At 43.1% G+C, this 18,795-nt stretch overlaps 1 protein-coding gene across 2 annotated transcripts in view; it reads left to right on the top strand.

Moving 5' to 3' along the window:
* The first annotated feature begins 8,129 nt into the window (after positions 1-8,129).
* LOC119180002 (uncharacterized) overlaps positions 8,130-18,795 on the top strand; it is a 68,285-nt gene continuing 57,619 nt past the window's right edge. The window contains exons 1-3 of one of the 2 annotated variants that reach the window (XM_075869586.1): positions 8,130-8,630; positions 11,315-11,674; positions 12,775-12,947. In XM_075869586.1, coding sequence (XP_075725701.1) covers positions 8,378-8,630; positions 11,315-11,674; positions 12,775-12,947 — 786 coding nt within the window. In that variant the 5' untranslated portion in view covers positions 8,130-8,377. Of the gene's footprint in view, positions 8,631-11,314; positions 11,675-12,771; positions 12,948-18,795 lie in introns of both variants that reach the window. The other variant, XM_075869585.1, reaches the window with a different exon arrangement.

Raw genomic sequence — 18,795 nt, 5'->3', positions numbered from 1 at the left:
AATAGCGAGTCCATCATACGCTCAAATGTGGCTTAGGCGTTGCCTAGCACAAACGGCATCACCTTGGATTAGTGTAGGCCGTCGGGAGTTACAAATGCAGTGTTTTCTTGGAGTTCCTCGTCCACCGCAGTCTGTCAATAGCCAGAACATAGGTCATTTAAAGAAAAGTATCGCGCGCCGTGGAGACAATCGAAGGCGTCATCAATTCGGGGCAAAGGTTAAAAGTCCTTTTTCGTGATTCGATTAAGATGGCGGTGATCGACACAGTAGCGCCACGTGTCATCTTTCTTTTTAACGAGCACGACAGGATCGAGATGCCCAAGGCATCGAGGAGGGTTCAATAATTCTTTTGACTAGCATCTTTTTGACTTCTTCTTGAATTACCTTACGCTCTGTGGCAGATAACCGGTATGGTCGGCGTTGAATGGGAGGAGAATCAACAGTATTAATGCGGTGCTTCACGAGGGAAGTCTGACCGAGTGGACTGCTGTCGGTGTCAAATATGTCGCGGTAGGAAGCCAACAGGTGGAATAGAGCGTCGGAATTGCTCAGGTTTGAGTTTCGGGTCGACCATGGGGCGCAAGGCCGCATCGAGGAATGTGGCATCCTGCGGGCGACATGGAAGATCGAAGCATGCGTCTGCCACAAAAGTGGTGACGTGGGCGTCTATTAAATGGCGAAGCGTGGCGACTGAAATTCCGTGTGGTAGTACTTGCTGCGTGAAACCGAAATCGATAATAGGCAGACATGTTCGGTTAGAGGCCATGGTTACGACGGAGTGTGGCACAGTGATGTCGCGCACCAGGAGAACATCAGGAATGGGCGTGACGACATAATCACCGTCAACAACGGGTGAACTTGTTGCCAATTCAATGAATTTGAAGCCTTTTGGCGGTATCTGACTGAAGTCTGTGGTACAGAGGTTTTTCGGCAGCTCGGGGCGAGCATCTGGAAGAAGATGAAGTTCTAAACAGAGAGTGCCCGCGGAACAGTTGATCAGGGCGGAATGCCCTGATTGACTGTTCAATATGTAGGCAATAGTGTACAATATGTATACAATAGGTACATCACACACCAGAAGAGAAAAAAACGAAAAAAAGAAAAAAAGTTGTAATAAGGTGGGAAACCTGGATTTGCAAGACAATGTTATTTAGAACGAAGGAGAAATAGATTCTATGAGGATTCCCGAGTTGTTTAGTTCCAATCTGAGACCTTGCGTGGAAAATATGAGTACATATAAGCGTCTGTCCTGCAGAAATAAGGTGTTAGAGATTTGGCTTGATGATGCCTTGTGGGTCTGATTGATAACAATGTCAGGTACGGCGTTCGGTCAATCACAAGTTTGTGGTTCAGCAGAAGAGAAAGAAGGTAAATTCTTATCTGTGTTCTATGTGTGCTAAGAAGGGAAATGCTATTGGCCTTCATTATTTCAGAAGGAGAGTCGTTCGTGTGAACTTCTTAAAAATGAACTGGATGGCTTTCCTCTGTATTCTTTACAAGCACTTGATGTTAGTTTGAGTGTATGGGTCCCATATGTGGGACCCATACACTCAAACTGCACTCTCGTATTCTAATATAGGTCTTATTAAAGAATAATAGGCCAGTAATTTAGCATTGCTTGGGGCATTATGAATCTTATGATTTAGAAAGCAGAGCTTTCTGAATACAGAGGACGAAATATATTTCGATGTTTATTCCACGATAAGGTAGTTGTTATTGTAACAGCCAAGTTTTTATAGCTATCGACTTGCCTAAGTGGCGAAAAACCAAGCTGGTAATTACAAGGCAGGGGTGCTTTTTACGCGTTATAGAAGGTAGTACGATTTTATCGGCATTCAAAACCATTTCCCATTTTGGCACCACTGCAATATGCTATTTAAACTGCTATTTAACTCAACCTGATAATCGAGATGAAAAATTTATTTGAATAATACGCAGTCGTCAGCAAATAATCGAATTTGAACACCAGGGCTTACTTCGTTAACAATATCAATATTATAAACCAATAAAAGCAAGGGGCCTAGGACACTGCCTTGTTGCACCCCTGGAGTGACTGCCAAACTTTCAGAACGATTACCTCAAGTGTCAATATATTGCTTCCTGTAAGTCAGGTAAGCAGAAATTCATCTGATGAGGTGTTCAAGGACACCAAGAATTCTAAGCTTTATGATCAGTTTATAGTGCGGAATATAGTCAAAGGCTTTGCTAATATCAAGAAATATTACGTCTACTTGGCCGTCAGAATCTAGAGATGAAGCGAACGAATAAACTACCAATATTGGTTGGGTTATCGTTGTATACCGTTTTCGAAATCCAAGGTGATGTTCTGTTAGTGCAGCGTTATTTCCTAGAAATTCATTAACACACTTAGCTATAATATATTCCACAAGTTTGCCGCAGTGGGATGTCAATGAAATAGGACGATAATTTTGTATAAGTGTCCTGTCACCTTTCTTGGACACAGGAACAACTCGGGCTGTCTTCCAGCTAATAGGCAGTTGTGCAGTAATGACTGAGACACGAAACAAAATTACAAGAAAGTTGGCGAGAGGCTCGGCATATCGCTTGAGAAATATGTTAGGGATTTCATCTGGACCAGCAGAACTCTTAGTTTCCAAGGTAAGTAGCATAATAAATTCCCCAGCATGCGGTACAAAACTCGTATCTAATAATTTGGGGAATGAGCCGTCACACGCGCATACAGTTGCACTGGAGAATGCACTTTGAAAATAGTTGTTGAAGTGTTGACAAATCTCACACTTATCTGTCACCGGCTTCCCGTCAACTGATATTTGAGTAACTGGTTTCTTGCTATCTTTTATATAGTGCCAAAACTTATCACGCTCATTTTTATGATGTTAGAAATCGATATTCTGGAATAATAATCCTTTGCTACGCGAAGTGCACGAGTGAGGTCATCTTGCATCTGCCTTATTTTGTCATTCTGCACATGTTTCTATATTTCTTTATCCTGCGTTTTAGACGAATGATTTTCTGATTCATCCAAGGCGTTTGCTTTTTAACTTTCTTTAGTTTATTAGGAACGAAATTATCTAGGCAATGGTGACACACATATTTGAACTTGTTCGAAAGTAATTGAGCATTGTTGCTTTCAAAATCAAACAAACAGTTTTGCATGTATTCAATGATGCTTGGTTTATTGGCATGAAAAAAGTCTTTATAGAAACGTGCACAGACGTTCTTATACTTTTTTAGTGGTTGAAGCGGTAATGATATGCTTACTAGATGGGGATTAGAGAGCCCTGGCACCACTTCTATAGTGCAATCAGAAAACTTACGACTGATGAACGCTAGGTCTAACACAGAGTTAGATTCATTCTGTACACGAGTTGGTTCATAGACTACCTGCATTAAATTATACCTTAACATAATATCTAACATAATGCTAACGTGTTCATTATGTGAGCTACTGGCAACAATGCGTTGCCAATCTACTTCCTGCAAGTTAAAATAACCGAGAAGAACAATTTCTCTATTTTCGTGCATTGACATTTCGTTATGCAGCATCTCTAATACATCTCTTTTGGTATCTGAAGCTCTATAAAGTGCGTACAACATAAAACTCTGGCCGTAGCTACAGATTTTAACACGCAGGATTTCGATACCTACTACGTCTTCTAATAAAACCACCTGAACACTATCTTTAACTAAGATAGCCACGCCACCGCCCCTAGCTTGTCGATCTTTACCAAATACTGTGTATGAAGGGAGGAATATGTCATTGTCACACATATTCTCATTCAGCCAGGTTTCTGCTAAGACAGCTACATAAGGATCCGAGATGCACTCTTTGTTCTACTTTATTAATATGCCCCTCGAGAGCTTGAGATGATGCGTTGGACTCGTCATGCGTGATTTCTAAAGTACGCTTTTTCTTGGGTGGATGGTCATCAGCTAGAGATTTGTTTGGGCCTGAATGATCGCCTGCGTCAGCGGGAAGAGAGTCATGAATTTTACTGGTTCTTGGCGCTTAATGGGTTTGGCAATTTTGGTGTGTGTGAGTGCATTTAAACGTTAGAATATTAAGGAGATTTGTTGTTTCAGGTCCTGATTCTTTGATGAGACGGTCTATAGTGGACTGATAGTAGAGACCTCTGGAATCTGAGCGACTACTGGAGCCACGGGAGATGCCACTTACGCTGCTCACCTTTTGCGGGTCTTGGTTGACCGATGGCGTCACATGGGGTGTGCTCTGTTCACGACTCCTACGTCGGGTTTGTCCATTGGTTGCCTAATTCAACGGAGGAAAAGAAGTCTGGTCGAAGTGAATGTCCGGCGTCTCCTGGGGCTGATGTGGTGAGGTATTTCTTCCCCACTGGGTCTTGCCACATTGGTATTGACGGCGGCAAAGTCTGTCGCCGGTCTTGTGAGCTCCGCCGCAGGCAATGCAAGTGAGAGAGAGAGCACCACTGGCCGGCCGGGTGTCCGGGTGGCTGCTATCCGCAGTCGAGGCAATGGGAGCGCATGGGTTCTGGGCAGACGTCTGTTCGATGCCCCGTCCGTCGGCAATCCGTACAAGCCTCCACTTTGGGCCTGAAGGAGTAGACTCCAAAGACTGAGCCGAAAAACTTGACCGACTCTGGAAGAGGGTCGGACATGAAGTGGATCAGCACTGACTGATGTGCGGCCCATGTCTGAAGCCTGCACACTGGGGAGCAGCGGATTAGATCGTCGTAGTTCCTGCAGGATCTCCTGAGGTGATTCTCTGTTATATTCTCGATAGATAACACCTTGGATGGCTTGATCCGGGGATGCGATGTAGGCTTTAACTGCAATTGTCTTGCCGCGGAGAGGGAGCTGCCTTATCCGTGCATACTTGGCCGTTCTCTCATGGCACACCGCGGACATTGTGAAAACATTCTTCAGATTTGTGCGTGTGAGGTCACCTTGAGTGCTGGACTCCACAAGGCTGCTACTGTCCAGCAACGCCGCCCGCAGTTCTCACTCTGTGAACGCTGCCATGTTGATGCCAGCGTTTGGGTGATAAACAACCTTGAAATGATCCGTCGGTAACTGTGGTATTGGGTCACGTCTGAGGCGTGCCGCGAACGCTTTGGTGCCTGTTTTCTCCGCTGGCGTCTTGACGGAGCCTTGGTGGACGAGTTGTGGCTGGGCAGCAACGCTGGCGTTTTCCGCTTGGGAAAGCGCGTCGGTCTTGGATTTTTGCGTATAGTGATTCTGTCGAGCATTGAGTACTTCTTCCCACTCATCCCGATTAAACGCAGAGGGCTGAAGCTCTGTGCCTGTGACTATGTACTCCATGGTGGCAGCAAATTGGGGCGGAATGCGCGTTCCTGTCGTCAACGCTGCCGGCGTTATATAGGGTTAACGGGGCCGGCATCCGCTCTTCACTCAGCAAGGTGAATTAAAAAAAAAAGGATTGGAGATCCGTTGAAGCTCAAACAGTCACAGGTAGTCCTGTCGATATAACTGTCTGCGTCAGCCCCGAAGCCCACGTTCAAAATTGGTATAGAACACTCACAGAGCTTGATGAAGGTGTAGCCCATGCAAGGCACGTTTGTCTTGTTCGACCCCTAGCGGCATCTCCTCATACACATCGAGGACGCATGGCCCACGGCTTAAAGAGCTTCGCCCCTAAAAGAGCTCTCTCTCGAGCCCGCCAAGTGTATGTTTTCCTTCACACCAACCGCCCATTTTCTCGCCTTTCACCCGTGGCGTTATAGATTTCTTTGGCTCATTGTTATTTTTTTATCAGTTTCCTTTCTTTGCGAACGCTGTCACGTTACTAAGCAGCTGGCCCGAGGATTACTGTGGAGCCATTGGGCCAAGGTCACCAAGGTTTCTGTGAAAAGCGCGGTCGGAGCAGTACGCTGCATGCATATGCGGTTATTTGCACAACTCAAAAAAAAAAAAAGTTGAAAAATATTGTGGCTGGTGGAAGACTGCAAGATATATTTGAAACGACTATATGGCAGTCAAATTTTGTAATAAACATATATTTTCCTAGCCATTCAGCAGGTTGCCAGGTATCAACTGCCAAATAGCATATAATATGCTTTGATGGTCAAACTATTTTCGTCACAATATCCTGTATCAGATATCCGCTCCTGTTTTTAATTTATATAAATGATTTTCCCAACTGTCTGCACTTCACGAATTCCATTTTGTATGCTGATGACACTACCATACTTACTTCTGACAAAAGCATTTCACTTCTCATCGACAAGCTAAGCAATGACTTGAAAAAGGTTTCAAGTTGGTACAGTGCTAACTTGTTAACTATTAACGCAACCAAGACTGAATTTGTAGTATTTTCAACGCATCAAAAATCTTGAGCATCCTTTCTTTCGTTGACTTTTGTCTCGCACTCTATTTTTCCCAGTCTCTGCGCTTCTTTTCTCAGAATTTCTCTCGATTCTAGCTTGAAATACATAGATCATATTTCTGACATCAAAAAGAAACTAGCATACGGCATCCACGCTCTGATTATTAAAACTCGTCCATACTTCAAACGTTCCACTTTACTGTCACTCTACTATTCATTCGTTCATTCTCATATTATTTATGGCATAATGTGCTGCGGTAACACCTATAACAATCATTTGGCTTCCCTTCAAGTGCTACAGAACCAATCCATAAGAATCATTACTAACTGTTCACGTTTTTGTAACGGTAAATGCCTACTTCATGATAACAACATTTTGACCATTTCAGAGCTCCTCAACTACAACTTAGGTATCATATTCTATAAATACATAACCAAGACACTACCTCCTATCTGCTTCTCATCTTCCGACCTTGTTGCTCATAGTAATTCTAGATTTGCACTTAACAATAACGTTCTTTTGCCTAAGGTATCTACTAATTATGGCAAACTAACTGCTGAATTTTCATGTTTAGCATTTTGGAACACAATACTATCTGTTATTAGAAATGCTAGAAACTTGCATCACTACACGAAAAAAACTAAAATCACACATTATGCACGCCTAGACTTACGGTTCCATAGCGTTACCTTGTTTGAATGTCCACTTGTTATGTATTACAACTTTTTGTATTCTTTTTCAGTTATACTTTTCACATTATTTATTGATTCATTTGGTTTCCTTTTATGTTTGTTTTCCTTTGGTACGTATATATTGTATGTGTATGTATGTATATACATATGTGTGTAGATGTATGTATATACATATATATTTCAATGTTCTGTTGCAATTATGCTTAGTTTATAATTTTGATTATTGCCTGTGTTGAATCTAACAGTGTCTTACCTCAATTTGCCCTAACAGGAGGTACCGATACAGTCTTTGACTTTAGGACCTCCTTTTGTATACTAAACACATGTCACATTCTTGTATTTGTACCAATAAAAAATCTGAATCGTGACAAAGCTTGAGAGCACGTTTTTCAGGACATTGTTTATAAGTTATGTAAGCGTGCCCAACACTTCATGTTTTATATGAACACCACTAAGCATTTTCTGCAGGATCGAGTAAATTGATAAGTAAAATAAGTAAATTGATGATTTTTTAAAACTTGCTCACTGAAATATTTCACGTACTGCGCTTTATGTGCTCGTTCTGCTTATTATTATTATTATTGTTATTATTATTATTATTATTATTATTATTATTATTATTGTTATTATTATTATTATTATTATTGTTATTATTATTATTATTATTATTATTATTATTATTATTATTATTATTATTATTATTATTATTATTATTATTATTATTACTATTATTATATAACTTGCAGTGGGGTGCACGTTAAAGAACCCCAGGTGGTCTAAATTTCCGGAGCCCTCCACTACGGCGTCTCTCATAATCATATAGTGGTTTTGGGACGTTAAACCCCACATATCAATCAATCAATAACTTGCAGTGTTCCTAAATATTAATTTTCTGAAAGTTTATCCCTTCTTCGGTCTACGCAAAGGTTTTTTTTCTTGGGGATTTGTATAAAATACTGTGATACAACAAGCCCTGCCCCCCCCCCCCCCCCCCCCCAATGTGATACATGACCACACACCTTTGTGATTTCAAATAAAATGTTGTTTAAAACTTTTGAAGTTGTACTGCGACAATTTTTCACCTTCAGCAAGGTGTCTCGATGAATTTTTCGAAACGAATGCACTAATATATCATAGAAATGAACTTTGAAATTTTTTTTCACTGCACAAACATATTAGTCTTCAAAAAACCGCTCTCCACAAAATTCTGGGGAAATCTAGAGAATTTTTTGTCACTCCAGAGAAGAAAAAAGTGGCTCCGCAGGTTGGCAGCACTGGGTGGAGGTGTCCTTAAACCTGTACCGCCATTGAACACGCACCTCGAGAAAATGTTCTCGAAGGAGTGGCGCGTGCCTGAATTTTCGTGAGCCTCTACAAATGTCCAGCTACAGTCTGCGGCCCAGTAGCAAGCAACGTAACTACCGCGAAATGGCGCAAATCGTGGACGCCGTGGTGAAGCACAGAGTCGCGCGTTTACGCGACCGCTGCAAACCTCCGATATCGGAAGACATTTACGACGAAATACTGCTGCTTATGGAGGAGAAACTCGAGAGCGGCAAGGTGACCAGTCTGCTGACAGTCAGCGAAAAGGCGAGAAAATACTGGAGAACCCACGGCCGAGAGTTTGTGGGTAAGTGCAGCCCAGTGCTGGTCTTGCGTCGCTAAACCTAATACATCGATGACAGTCGCTCCGTCAGGTTGTCTGCTAGTCTCGCGTCAAAGTACGCTACTCGGGAGGGTTCAGCACTCTTTTAACGGCTCTCTTGGAGTCGATTGCATTTAGTTGGCGCCCGGCGGGTTAGTAAACATGCGTCATTTTAATTGGCCCGCTCGTAAAGCCTTTTATAATGACGGCTTCGATGAGAGCCGCCGGCGTGTTCCCAATACTTTGATCGTAAACACTCGTTGAAGGCGTCTGCTATAGCGTGTTGCATATCAATTGAGGCATAGTTTTTGCAAATATGTATTTTTGGTTTGTTTACCCACTTTATTATCAGCAATTCTGTGCATTACTGCGGTCCCGTTCACCTCCGCTATCTTACCCAATAAAGAAGCTTTCATAGTGGGGATTTCGCTTTCGTGGTCAAAATTCGATTGCGTACACACTGGACTTGAAAAAAAAAAAAAACCTGATTTTACCACGCGCTTCATGCATTCAGGCACAAAAAATCGCATTGGACGAAGACGAGTTTTTCCTCGTGGGCCCAGAGACATAGAATACGTGCTAATTTTACTTGTTTTGACTTGCGATTTCGATTAAATGCGGGCCACCCTTTGACTGTAATACAGCGTTTCAAACGCATTGCCTTGGGAATTACCGCATATCGTCGCAATAATGCGAGGTAATTTTCCTATTGACGCTTTGCTTGATTCGTCACCAGGTATTCTGTTGCTCGTTGTATTGATGTTGCATTGATCGGTTTTTTAAACGATCGCCCATTAATCCACAACATCATGGCAGCAGTTATAGGTATGTACTCTAACGGCATTTGTAACTCACTAAAGGCTGTCGATGCGCTTATGGAGTTGTTATATCGCCATCGACACATATTTCTCTTACACCGCAATTTAGCTCCCCAAATATAAAAAAAAATATGCTGGATCTCACGTGCTTTGCGATTCGACCTAATGCGAAGAAGTAAGAGAGATGCTGCGTACATTGTTTGGTGATGAGACAAGTCAAGGCACTCGTGTCATACATAACATGTCATTCACTATCATGCATGTTTGTAGCACGTGCATGCTTGTATATTCTTCTGTATACCATCATAATGAAACTATATTTTTGTGGACACCCTGTATGAGCCCTCAGTTATGTTTTTCCTACTCTTGCTCTTGCTATGCCAGTTTCTGTATACATTAAGGTAATGAAATGTCTGCAAAATCAAGAAGACAGTGGCATGTGAATCATGACATATGGGATGCATGAAGTGCGTTTCATGTTTAAACTTTCCATGTATGCTCGGCACTCACTCATGGCATCCCAGTTTTCTTACATCTCAAATTTATAAAGCTGTTTCCTAGATAACCAAGACGTTATGTCATTATATATTGCAACGTGCATGCCATAACTTACGTTTTGATCTCATGTTTATTGTACATTTCATGTCATAGTGCTCTGATTTTGTTCTATGTAAGGGCCACAAGTTCAGCAAGACTATATCATGTCAATCATGATGCACATGACATGCATGTCATTTTCATGTTATGGCTTGTTATTTATGTTGGCAGTAAGCTTGCGTCCTACCATGCCAGTTTTTGTAAATATGTGGAGTAAGTGAAACAGGCATGAGAGCACAAATTGAATGGCGGCTAAGTAGATGAATACGAAGCAGTGCTCATCACAGCACCAGTGCTGTTGAGCACTGGTTTTCTGTTTGCATGTTTTCTTGCGTCTTTGTTTCATGCTGCTTAAGTTTGCAGCTGTTGCACCTACTTTCCCAAACCAAAGCACTCCTTGAGTAAATGGTAGGCACCCTTGCGTAAGTACTGTTATGATCCTTATTTCACAGAACTGTACTAACTGGAACAAACATAAAGTATCCTAAATATAACTAGAGGGGACTCTGGTGCTGCGATCGTTCAGCCACCATGCGAATGATGGGTAGTGCGTGGATTCGTCTAGTCTTGGTGCTTACGGGCTTTCAATGCAGTTGTGGCTTCGTTTATGGCAGTGTTTTGGTTTTGTTTTGGATCAAAAAACAAATGGTGTACAGAAGCTTTTTCTGCATATATGGCAATTGTCTGTTGCAGAAAGCCTTATCACGAGATCTGTGTCAGCACTGTGTCCTTGTTTGAATTGTTTCCGCTATTGCTCAGGAACAGCCAATAGGTTTGTTAACCGCTATTGCTCAGAAACAGCCAGTTGGTTAGTCCATGCTGTTCTCAGCTTTCTGGTACTCTGTTTCAACACGAATCCAAATGAAAACAGCAACCATACTTTTTTATGGGCTAGTTAATTCCAAGCATGTTCTACATAAAATTTAAGCAGTTTTGACGAGGCTACAAAAGTTGTTGTTAATTGTTTTCAAACAGCACCTAAGCAGGCTTAGATAAATCCTGATGTATGCGCTTGTGTATCCAAACAGCGCTTCTTGTGCTGTATTAAATTTAGTGTGATTGGCCTTTATTAGAATGAATGCACATTCCTCAAAAGGCTTGTGATCGAGCAAGTATAAAAGTCTGCTATACCTCATCTGCACCTATGCTAAGTTTTGGTGTTGCACATGTGGGATTTTATTAATCTTTTCTGAGATAGCCTGACAAACATGGTATTTACAAGCATAACTAAGCATTGTTTGGCGCTCTTTGCAGACCTTATTGACCTCCAAGAACACCTTGGTCGTCCGTCCAAGGGCATTCTGCTCAAAAATGGCCGGGCGCTGTTGTCTGAGTCGTTGGCCGAGGAGCTGGTCGTGCAGTACGTGGCCCAGCGGGGTCCCCAGACAGTGCAGCGTGACATGCAGTCCCTGTTTGAGCTGCCCTTGCCCCTGATTCAGGCGCACGTGCAGCGGTCGACCAACGTGCGTCTCGCCAAGGACCGCCGCTACATGCGGCTCAAGTTCGAAGAACGCATGAGTGAGCTGCGACAGAACGTTTTGGCCGAGGCTACTGCGGCTACTGCCGTCTCGCCCGAGGCTAACGGCTTGCCTCTGAACGGCCAAGTTGGGACAGGTGAATACCTTTATTGCGGTGGAAAGGCCCCTGCCAGCTCGAAGGGACCCCGAAATAGTTTTGACGATATTGTATAAACACATTGAATCGGTAGACCAAGTTCAAAAGGTCATTTACAAACCAATTTGAGCACTCTGCGTAAGGTGTGTTATTTATTACAATGCTTTAAACTGCGAATTGCTGCAGATCGCTGCGATTTGGCCTAATGCGTTTTCAGCCGCCCTTTCACAGTGACATGCTCTTCCATGGACGTCACCATGACTGCTGATCTGATTGGCTGTGGAAATGTGTGGCACAGGCCCCGTGAAGGCAGAGCTTAGCCCCTAGCGCTCGAATGAAGAGTTGAGGTAGTTCATGGTGAAAGGGGAAGTGGAGAAGGAGGGTATCTATTTATTGCTTGCAGCTTCGTTAATAAGAGGTATTTTGATTGAATTATGGTGCCAATAATTTGTTGCAATAGTGAGCTAATAAAAAATGGAAACTGCAAAAAGCGTTTCATGGACCCTTCAAGTCATATCCAACGATACAGAGTATTAAGACGTATGGGTGCCGCCATCTTGGGCTGATAAGTCGGTGCTTTCTTGTTTTTGTATATCGTGACATATATGGATAAGATCTTCAAACAGTGCATGCTCCAACCCAACTGGTTTCATGCCTATGTTTCTACCATAAAACTGTTAGTTTGGATAAGATCTTCAAGCAGTGCATGCTCCAACCCAACTGGTTTCATGCCTATGTTTCTACCATAAAACTGTTAGTTTAGTTGTTAAAGATCCAAAACACAAAGGCTAACAGCCAATGTGGCAGAACTAAAGCCCTACTGTAAGATAGTCTATAGTTCAAAATTGTGCGGCACTTGCACTTGGCCTTCCAAACTATTGGCTGTGCTTGCATTGACTGCATAGTCGGGATGACCATGTGAACAAGGGAGCAAGCGATTTTTGGCAGGCTTTGACGTGAAATAGTTGACTCTTTGCTGCATGTTTGGCAATGCACGCATGTCTGGTAGCCTTGAGTACAGCTCTATGATGTTCTATTTTTCACATTCAAAAAGTGTGACAGAGTCCCTTAAAAGCGATTTTTTTTCGTGCCATTAGCAGGTGGCGTGGCTGTGACTGCGCCGGCCCCGGCTGACCTGCCCGTGCTTCTGATCAAGCCAATGCCAAAGCGCAAGGCTAAGCCGAAGAGCCACGAGCAGAAGATGCGAGACGCTGTTGCGGCAGCCCGTCCTGTCGTTGCAGCGCAGGTGTCGCCCCCCATCATGTCCTGGGAGGTGAGCTTGCCGTTGCTTGAAGACCTGAAGGTTGCGAGATGGAATCCCAGTTTTGATGGAATTGCGGGATGAAATCCCAGTTTTGATGGTGCATTGTTATATGCCCACGTACACTCAAACCTCATTACAACGAGCACAAATATAGGGAAATATTGGTTACAATGAAGTAAATGAAAAATGGTCTTGCAATGGATACAATAAGAGGAACAACCTTTATAACGATTTTTTGAATATACTGAACTTATTTTCTTATGAGCTGTAACTTTGTTATATTGAGGTATGAATGTACTTAGATTTTTGTGCTAGTTGAAGAACACCAGGGCATCAAAATTATCGGAGTCCTCTGCTATCCTATGTCTTTGAAGATCATAGGATCACTTTAGGACATAATATGCTTGAAATTAGCAAGATTATTATTTTTATTGCTGTTATTCGAAAGCAAGGTCACAACTTTAATTACAGCGCTTTTATCTATGGTGGCCACACTTACTTGTGACATCACGAGCCTACTGATTGAGCAAAGTCTATTATGCCATTGCGAGTCTTTGTAGCCTCCATGCATCAGTTTAACAGAAGTCTGGTAAGTTGGCTTTATTACAGCTGGTCTAAAAATATTTATCAGTGGCTGAAGAGATGTTGCAGCAGTGCTTCTAGTCAATAAGACTTTCCGTAAAGAATTTCCGTAAACATTTCTGTTGTTTCTGATTTCCCTCGCTCGGTGTTTTTTTTATTCTGATTTCCCTCGCTCGGAGAACTCGGTGTTTTTTTGATTAAGTTGAGTATGTATTTTTTTCAAGTTTGGAATTCTAGAGAGCGGGCTCTGCTATATTCCCAAACAGGGGGCACGACAATCTTTTTTTTTTGTGATCAAAATGGCTTGCATGACAACTGAGAACTTATTGCGTTTACTGTATTATCTCTACTGTTTGACATGCCTGTTAGTTGACATGCAGTCATAACAAAAAAATCTGTTTCACTGCAAGGGCTATGCAATGAATACGATGGCAATAAATAAGGATCTTGTTGAAGTAAGGCTGGAAACTAACTCTATCTCGCGTAACTGAACCAAATGCCGGTCTAAGGATATGCGGCCGCTTGAGCAAGAAAAGCAACCTTAGGGCTGCACATCACTTTGTTGTGAATCAAGCAGTGAAAATAGCAGGTACAAAGGTACGAACTGTTTGCTAATTCTTGTGGTTGCTGTAGCACAAACTGAGGACTAGAACAAAGAGATACAGGAAGAAGAGTGTTTTTTTTTTGGTCTTCTGCACACAGCAAGCTGGTCATGTGAGGCATACCGCGCACCTGCTTTCTGGTTGTCTTTAGACAGATCTTGCAAGCACAGTATTTCTGTATTTCTGTGAGCTTCGTAGCTGAAGTGTCCCAACTTATGGCTTCAGGTATGCTGGAAGCCTTCGCCGGCGTCTGTCCGAGACTCCATTTTCCCGACAAATGAGGCTGAGCAGAAGGAAGGGCAAGGCTTGACAATTCAACTGAAGAAAATTTTAAAATAGGCATTGTTCAAATTGATAAGTTTTGGTAAATCAACGACCCCTCCCCAAGAGAGTCATCTGCTGCATGCAATGTGAACCTTGGACCAAGTATGTGTAATGCTCACAAAAAGTTGTATGTGAGGTTCCCCTACCCTTTGGTAGGGGAACCTCAAACACAACATGCTACATTGCACAGGCGATGAAGACGTCTAAATGACTGACTACGGCAACATGCTGACAATGTTAGAAATGGGAAAAAAGTTTGTTTATTGCGAGAATTTGTACTGTACGCCTCTTTTCGGGTACACTGTTACATTCAATAAACACAGGAGTGCTTGTACCCGAGTTATCATCGGGGCTGCACAAACTGCATGTGAATGCTATGTTCATGTGAGCAAGCGTTATTTGTCCTTCTCTGAGAAGGGTGGAAGTTTTCTGGAAAGCATTGGCACGCTCATCGAGTGAAAGTTCTTTCACTGTTTTTTTTTCTTTTTGGTTTCGGACTTTGGTATCTTTCACCTTGTTTGACCTAATTGCTCTGCTCAACTTATTTGTGTTCCCTATTTTTTGTCGTGTTTTTTTTGCCATTCGTATGTTTTCGTGTTCTGCACACAGGGCCAGAGTAGGGACTAGTTGGTTGTACATAATTTATTCTTGCAACACACTCGTGTTGCATGCGTTACTTTTTCTTTTTCTGAGCCTTCCTTTGTTTTCAAACAGTGCGCCATAAGAATCAACAGGTTCTGTACAGCAGCACTCGTCCTCGTTGTCCTTGGCGTCTTAGTCCGCAGTTCAAGCTATGCAATCATCATGACATAACGACCAGCCCAATCTACCAGCCTTCTGAGCTAATCCTGGTTCTGTAGGTGCCTTGTATATAGTGTACTTGAACGTGTCGGGTCACCTTTCATCCTACCAGCTGCATTCCTTGGGCAAATTGTGTGCTTATTGCTCTATCAAAGCTAGTGGATCTCGAAAGCCGTTTAAAAAGAAGTGTGGTTGGTATTTCCCTTTTCTAGAGACTCATTTTGTTTATTTTAATTACCCCTAAAGTTAATTTGTGCTTATGATACATAAAGATATGCTTCCATATTGTATTTGTTTGATATGTATAACTGTTAATTTGAATAAGAACTATCAGTTCTGCACCAATTTCATTTATTAAATATGCATATTCTGAAAATCTCAGGAAGCAGAAGTGAGTGCTTTGGAAGAGAAAGAACCGCATCACTCCATGCTTGTCCCACTGAAAAATGCTACTTCTTTTCTCATTATCTGTTTTCAGATAGCAGAAGGTTGGGGTCCTTGAGAACCAGCGCTAGCAAATACTTTAGTAACTTGTTGGGTTAATCGGTGCGTGTTGCAAGAAAGTTAGATGACGCAAACCACCAGGGAAGAATTGGCGAAAGAAAGGAGCCTAATACATTTCTTTCGCATAATCTTTCCCGGCGGTTTGTGTTGTCTAATTTCTTCTAGCAAGTAAAGACTTGCCTCGAATCGTGGCTGAAAACAAATATATCCTTGTTCTGATGGCTGGGACCGATGATTTAATGAATGTAACGTTTAACTTGTGAAATGAAACCATATTTCCCGCGTATCAATCGTCAGAGATAGACCTCTTTTGTGAAACTATCCGGGCAATGCGGCCGAAGAGCACGAAGTAGCCGGGTTGCATTTAAAATTTCCCGCGCTTTCGGGAGCGAGGAATCCGCTGCAGAGCAGTAGTGAAAGTTCAATTTTTTTTTTAGTTCTGTTTAAAATCACATGATTTATCGTCGTGCGTCGCTAGACCAACGTAGGCCAACGGATAATTAATCACAATTATTGGCGTGTCTTTTTTTTTTCGTATCGCTATCGCTTTGCTTAATACGAAATTATGAAAAAACAAAAGTGCCTAAAAGCCTCGCTATTGCTATTTTATTTCGTGTCGTTTTGTTCTTGCGTTGCTTTACCTTTTTTAAGAGGCCCTGGTGTACAGCGCATTTGCGAAACTGCGGCGCGTGTCGCGATAACAATCGACGCGCCAAAAAAACAGCTGAGCACACCGGACAGCCGCTCTTGTCTGATCGCATTGTTCTAGCTGCACTTTGCGTCGGCCGCTGAATCTGTTCGTCGCCTGTTACAGCTTCGGGTTATTGAGCATGACTACCGACAAGCCTGACACGGCGTCCGACGAGGTATTGTTTCGATGTACTCTGACCTTTGCCACGACCCGCATGCAAGCCGTGCGCGATATCGCCGGTTAACGCCGCGGTACGGTGGCACGCAGTTTTCCTATTAACCCGATGCGCAGCTGAAGATGCGGGTCTGGCTCCGCATGTGCTGGTGATCTCTTGGCAGTACGATAAGTATAGCGCGAGAACAAAACGACGACACAGAGACAAGAAGGACACGCTCGTGTCTTTCGTGTCCTTTCCTTCTTGTCTCTGTGTCGTCGTTTTGTTCTTGCGCTATAACTATCGTCATGCCATACCAACTAGCCCAAGCTGCCACACTCTTGGAAGTGTTCTGCACGCATGTTCACATGTGGTGTGGTGCAGGGCCGTACCCGGAAATATTTTTCGGTGGGGGGGGGGGGGGGGGTGTTTGTGTGTAGATCGGCCTCACTTTGGTAATCGGTGGTCTATGTGAAGGCGTGTGAATAGTGAATACTTTTAGTACCACCCTAAATGTAAATCACTAAAAAAAAAAATGGGGGCATTAGAACCCCCTCAGCTCCCCCTAAGTTATGGCGCTGAGGTGGTGCACTCTAGATCGCGATCATTCCCGGTCGTAATCTAGTTTCAGTCGATAGGATCGCGATTGGATTGCTTAACGTGGACAAGGTGTGGAGGATGGTCTATCGCGCTCTCGAAAGTAGACGCCGATTGGAAGTGTAACCGTGTTATGCTCTCTTAGGACGAGGTCGGTCGTGATAAGCACGCTGTCGCGTGCCGAACGTGGTCATCTCGGGATTGATATGGGGCTATCTGTTTTGTTCAGAATGACATCGTGCTTTGAGATAACTTCAGCTGGCGTCCTGGTTCGGCGGTCCTTCCACGCTCTCCGCGTGGGTGGTTGACACATCTGCGCGAAAGCTTGCTGCTTCTCGAGATCTTGATATCCTGCCGCGGTGAATTGTCGTGGAACTCCGTCAGCGCTAGCGTAGAAAGTCGAAGGAGGTGGCGGGTGCTTACCCGCCCGGGGCAAAAGTTTTGTTTCGCCGAGTTCAATTTCATGCTTATTTAGTTTAGCGCGGCATTGATAAGAAGTAGAAACTTTTGAACCTTCCAATATGCTCATGCCATGCCACTTCGGTGCAACTTTTACTCCTCAACATTTTTGCAGCCATGGGGTGAAACACCGAGCCTGTGTCCACCCGCCTCCCGTTTTTTTTCTTCTTTGCCCTGGCATACAGGGCACAAAATGACGGCACACCTGTGTGCCTGGCCCTCACCTCAGATCAAAAAGTGCCCTCCCCCAATCCCTCCCGAAAAAGTGTGCTGCTTCCAAGGGTACATTACCAAAGTAGTCCTTTAAAATTGTATCGTATTCATATGTTATGCACACCGCAGTTCTCAAGATATCAACAGTGGCACTGGTAAATCTTTCAGTGCTGTTCGCCCCGCCGCGGTGGTCTAGTGGCTAAGGTACTCGGCTGCTGACCCGCACGGCGCAGGTTTGAATCCCGGCTGCGGCGGCTGCATTTCTGATGGAGGCGGAAATGTTGTAGGCCCGTGTGCTCAGATTTGGGTGCACGTTAAAGAACTCCAGGTGGTCTAAATTTCCGGAGCCCTCCACTACGGCGTCTCTCATAATCATATAGTGGTTTTGGGACGTTAAACCCCACATATCAATCATTCAGTGCTGTTCATCGGTTAAGTGTATTTTGAAACAATATGAAGAAATAATAACATGCAGAGAAATATTTATATCACACCTGTTGCATTCGTCCCTGTAAATAACCAAGAAACTGCAGAGGTTTGATCTTCTGTGAGACTGTAAAATGATTGCACCAGTGGCCTGTCTCACCGTTAATGTTGTTATTGATGGCCCCAAACCTATATGCAAGAAATGAATGCCACAAGCCATTGTCTGCCTCTTTCGTTTTCGCCAGGAAACGTTGCTTTGGTTAAATCTATATTCTATTTGGGCGGGAATTGTGATTCACTGTCTGGATGTACGTCAAATTTGCATGGCATGGTTTCAAGGCTCTCATTGTTACATTTCAAGACAGAAATTTAAGGAAGGTGTCATTTTCTGAGAGTGAGTAAGTGACAATAATTAGCATGCAATTAAATATTTATTTACTCTGCAAATAGTCACCTTGAATTCTTGCATCAAAAAATAAAATACTAGGTCCAAAATGCATGCAT

Source organism: Rhipicephalus microplus, chromosome 7 (assembly GCF_043290135.1).
Source record: "Rhipicephalus microplus isolate Deutch F79 chromosome 7, USDA_Rmic, whole genome shotgun sequence".
Lineage (NCBI taxonomy): Eukaryota > Metazoa > Arthropoda > Arachnida > Ixodida > Ixodidae > Rhipicephalus > Rhipicephalus microplus.
The sequence above is the reverse complement of the archived record's forward strand: the minus strand, read 5'-3'. Positions and strand labels throughout refer to the sequence as shown.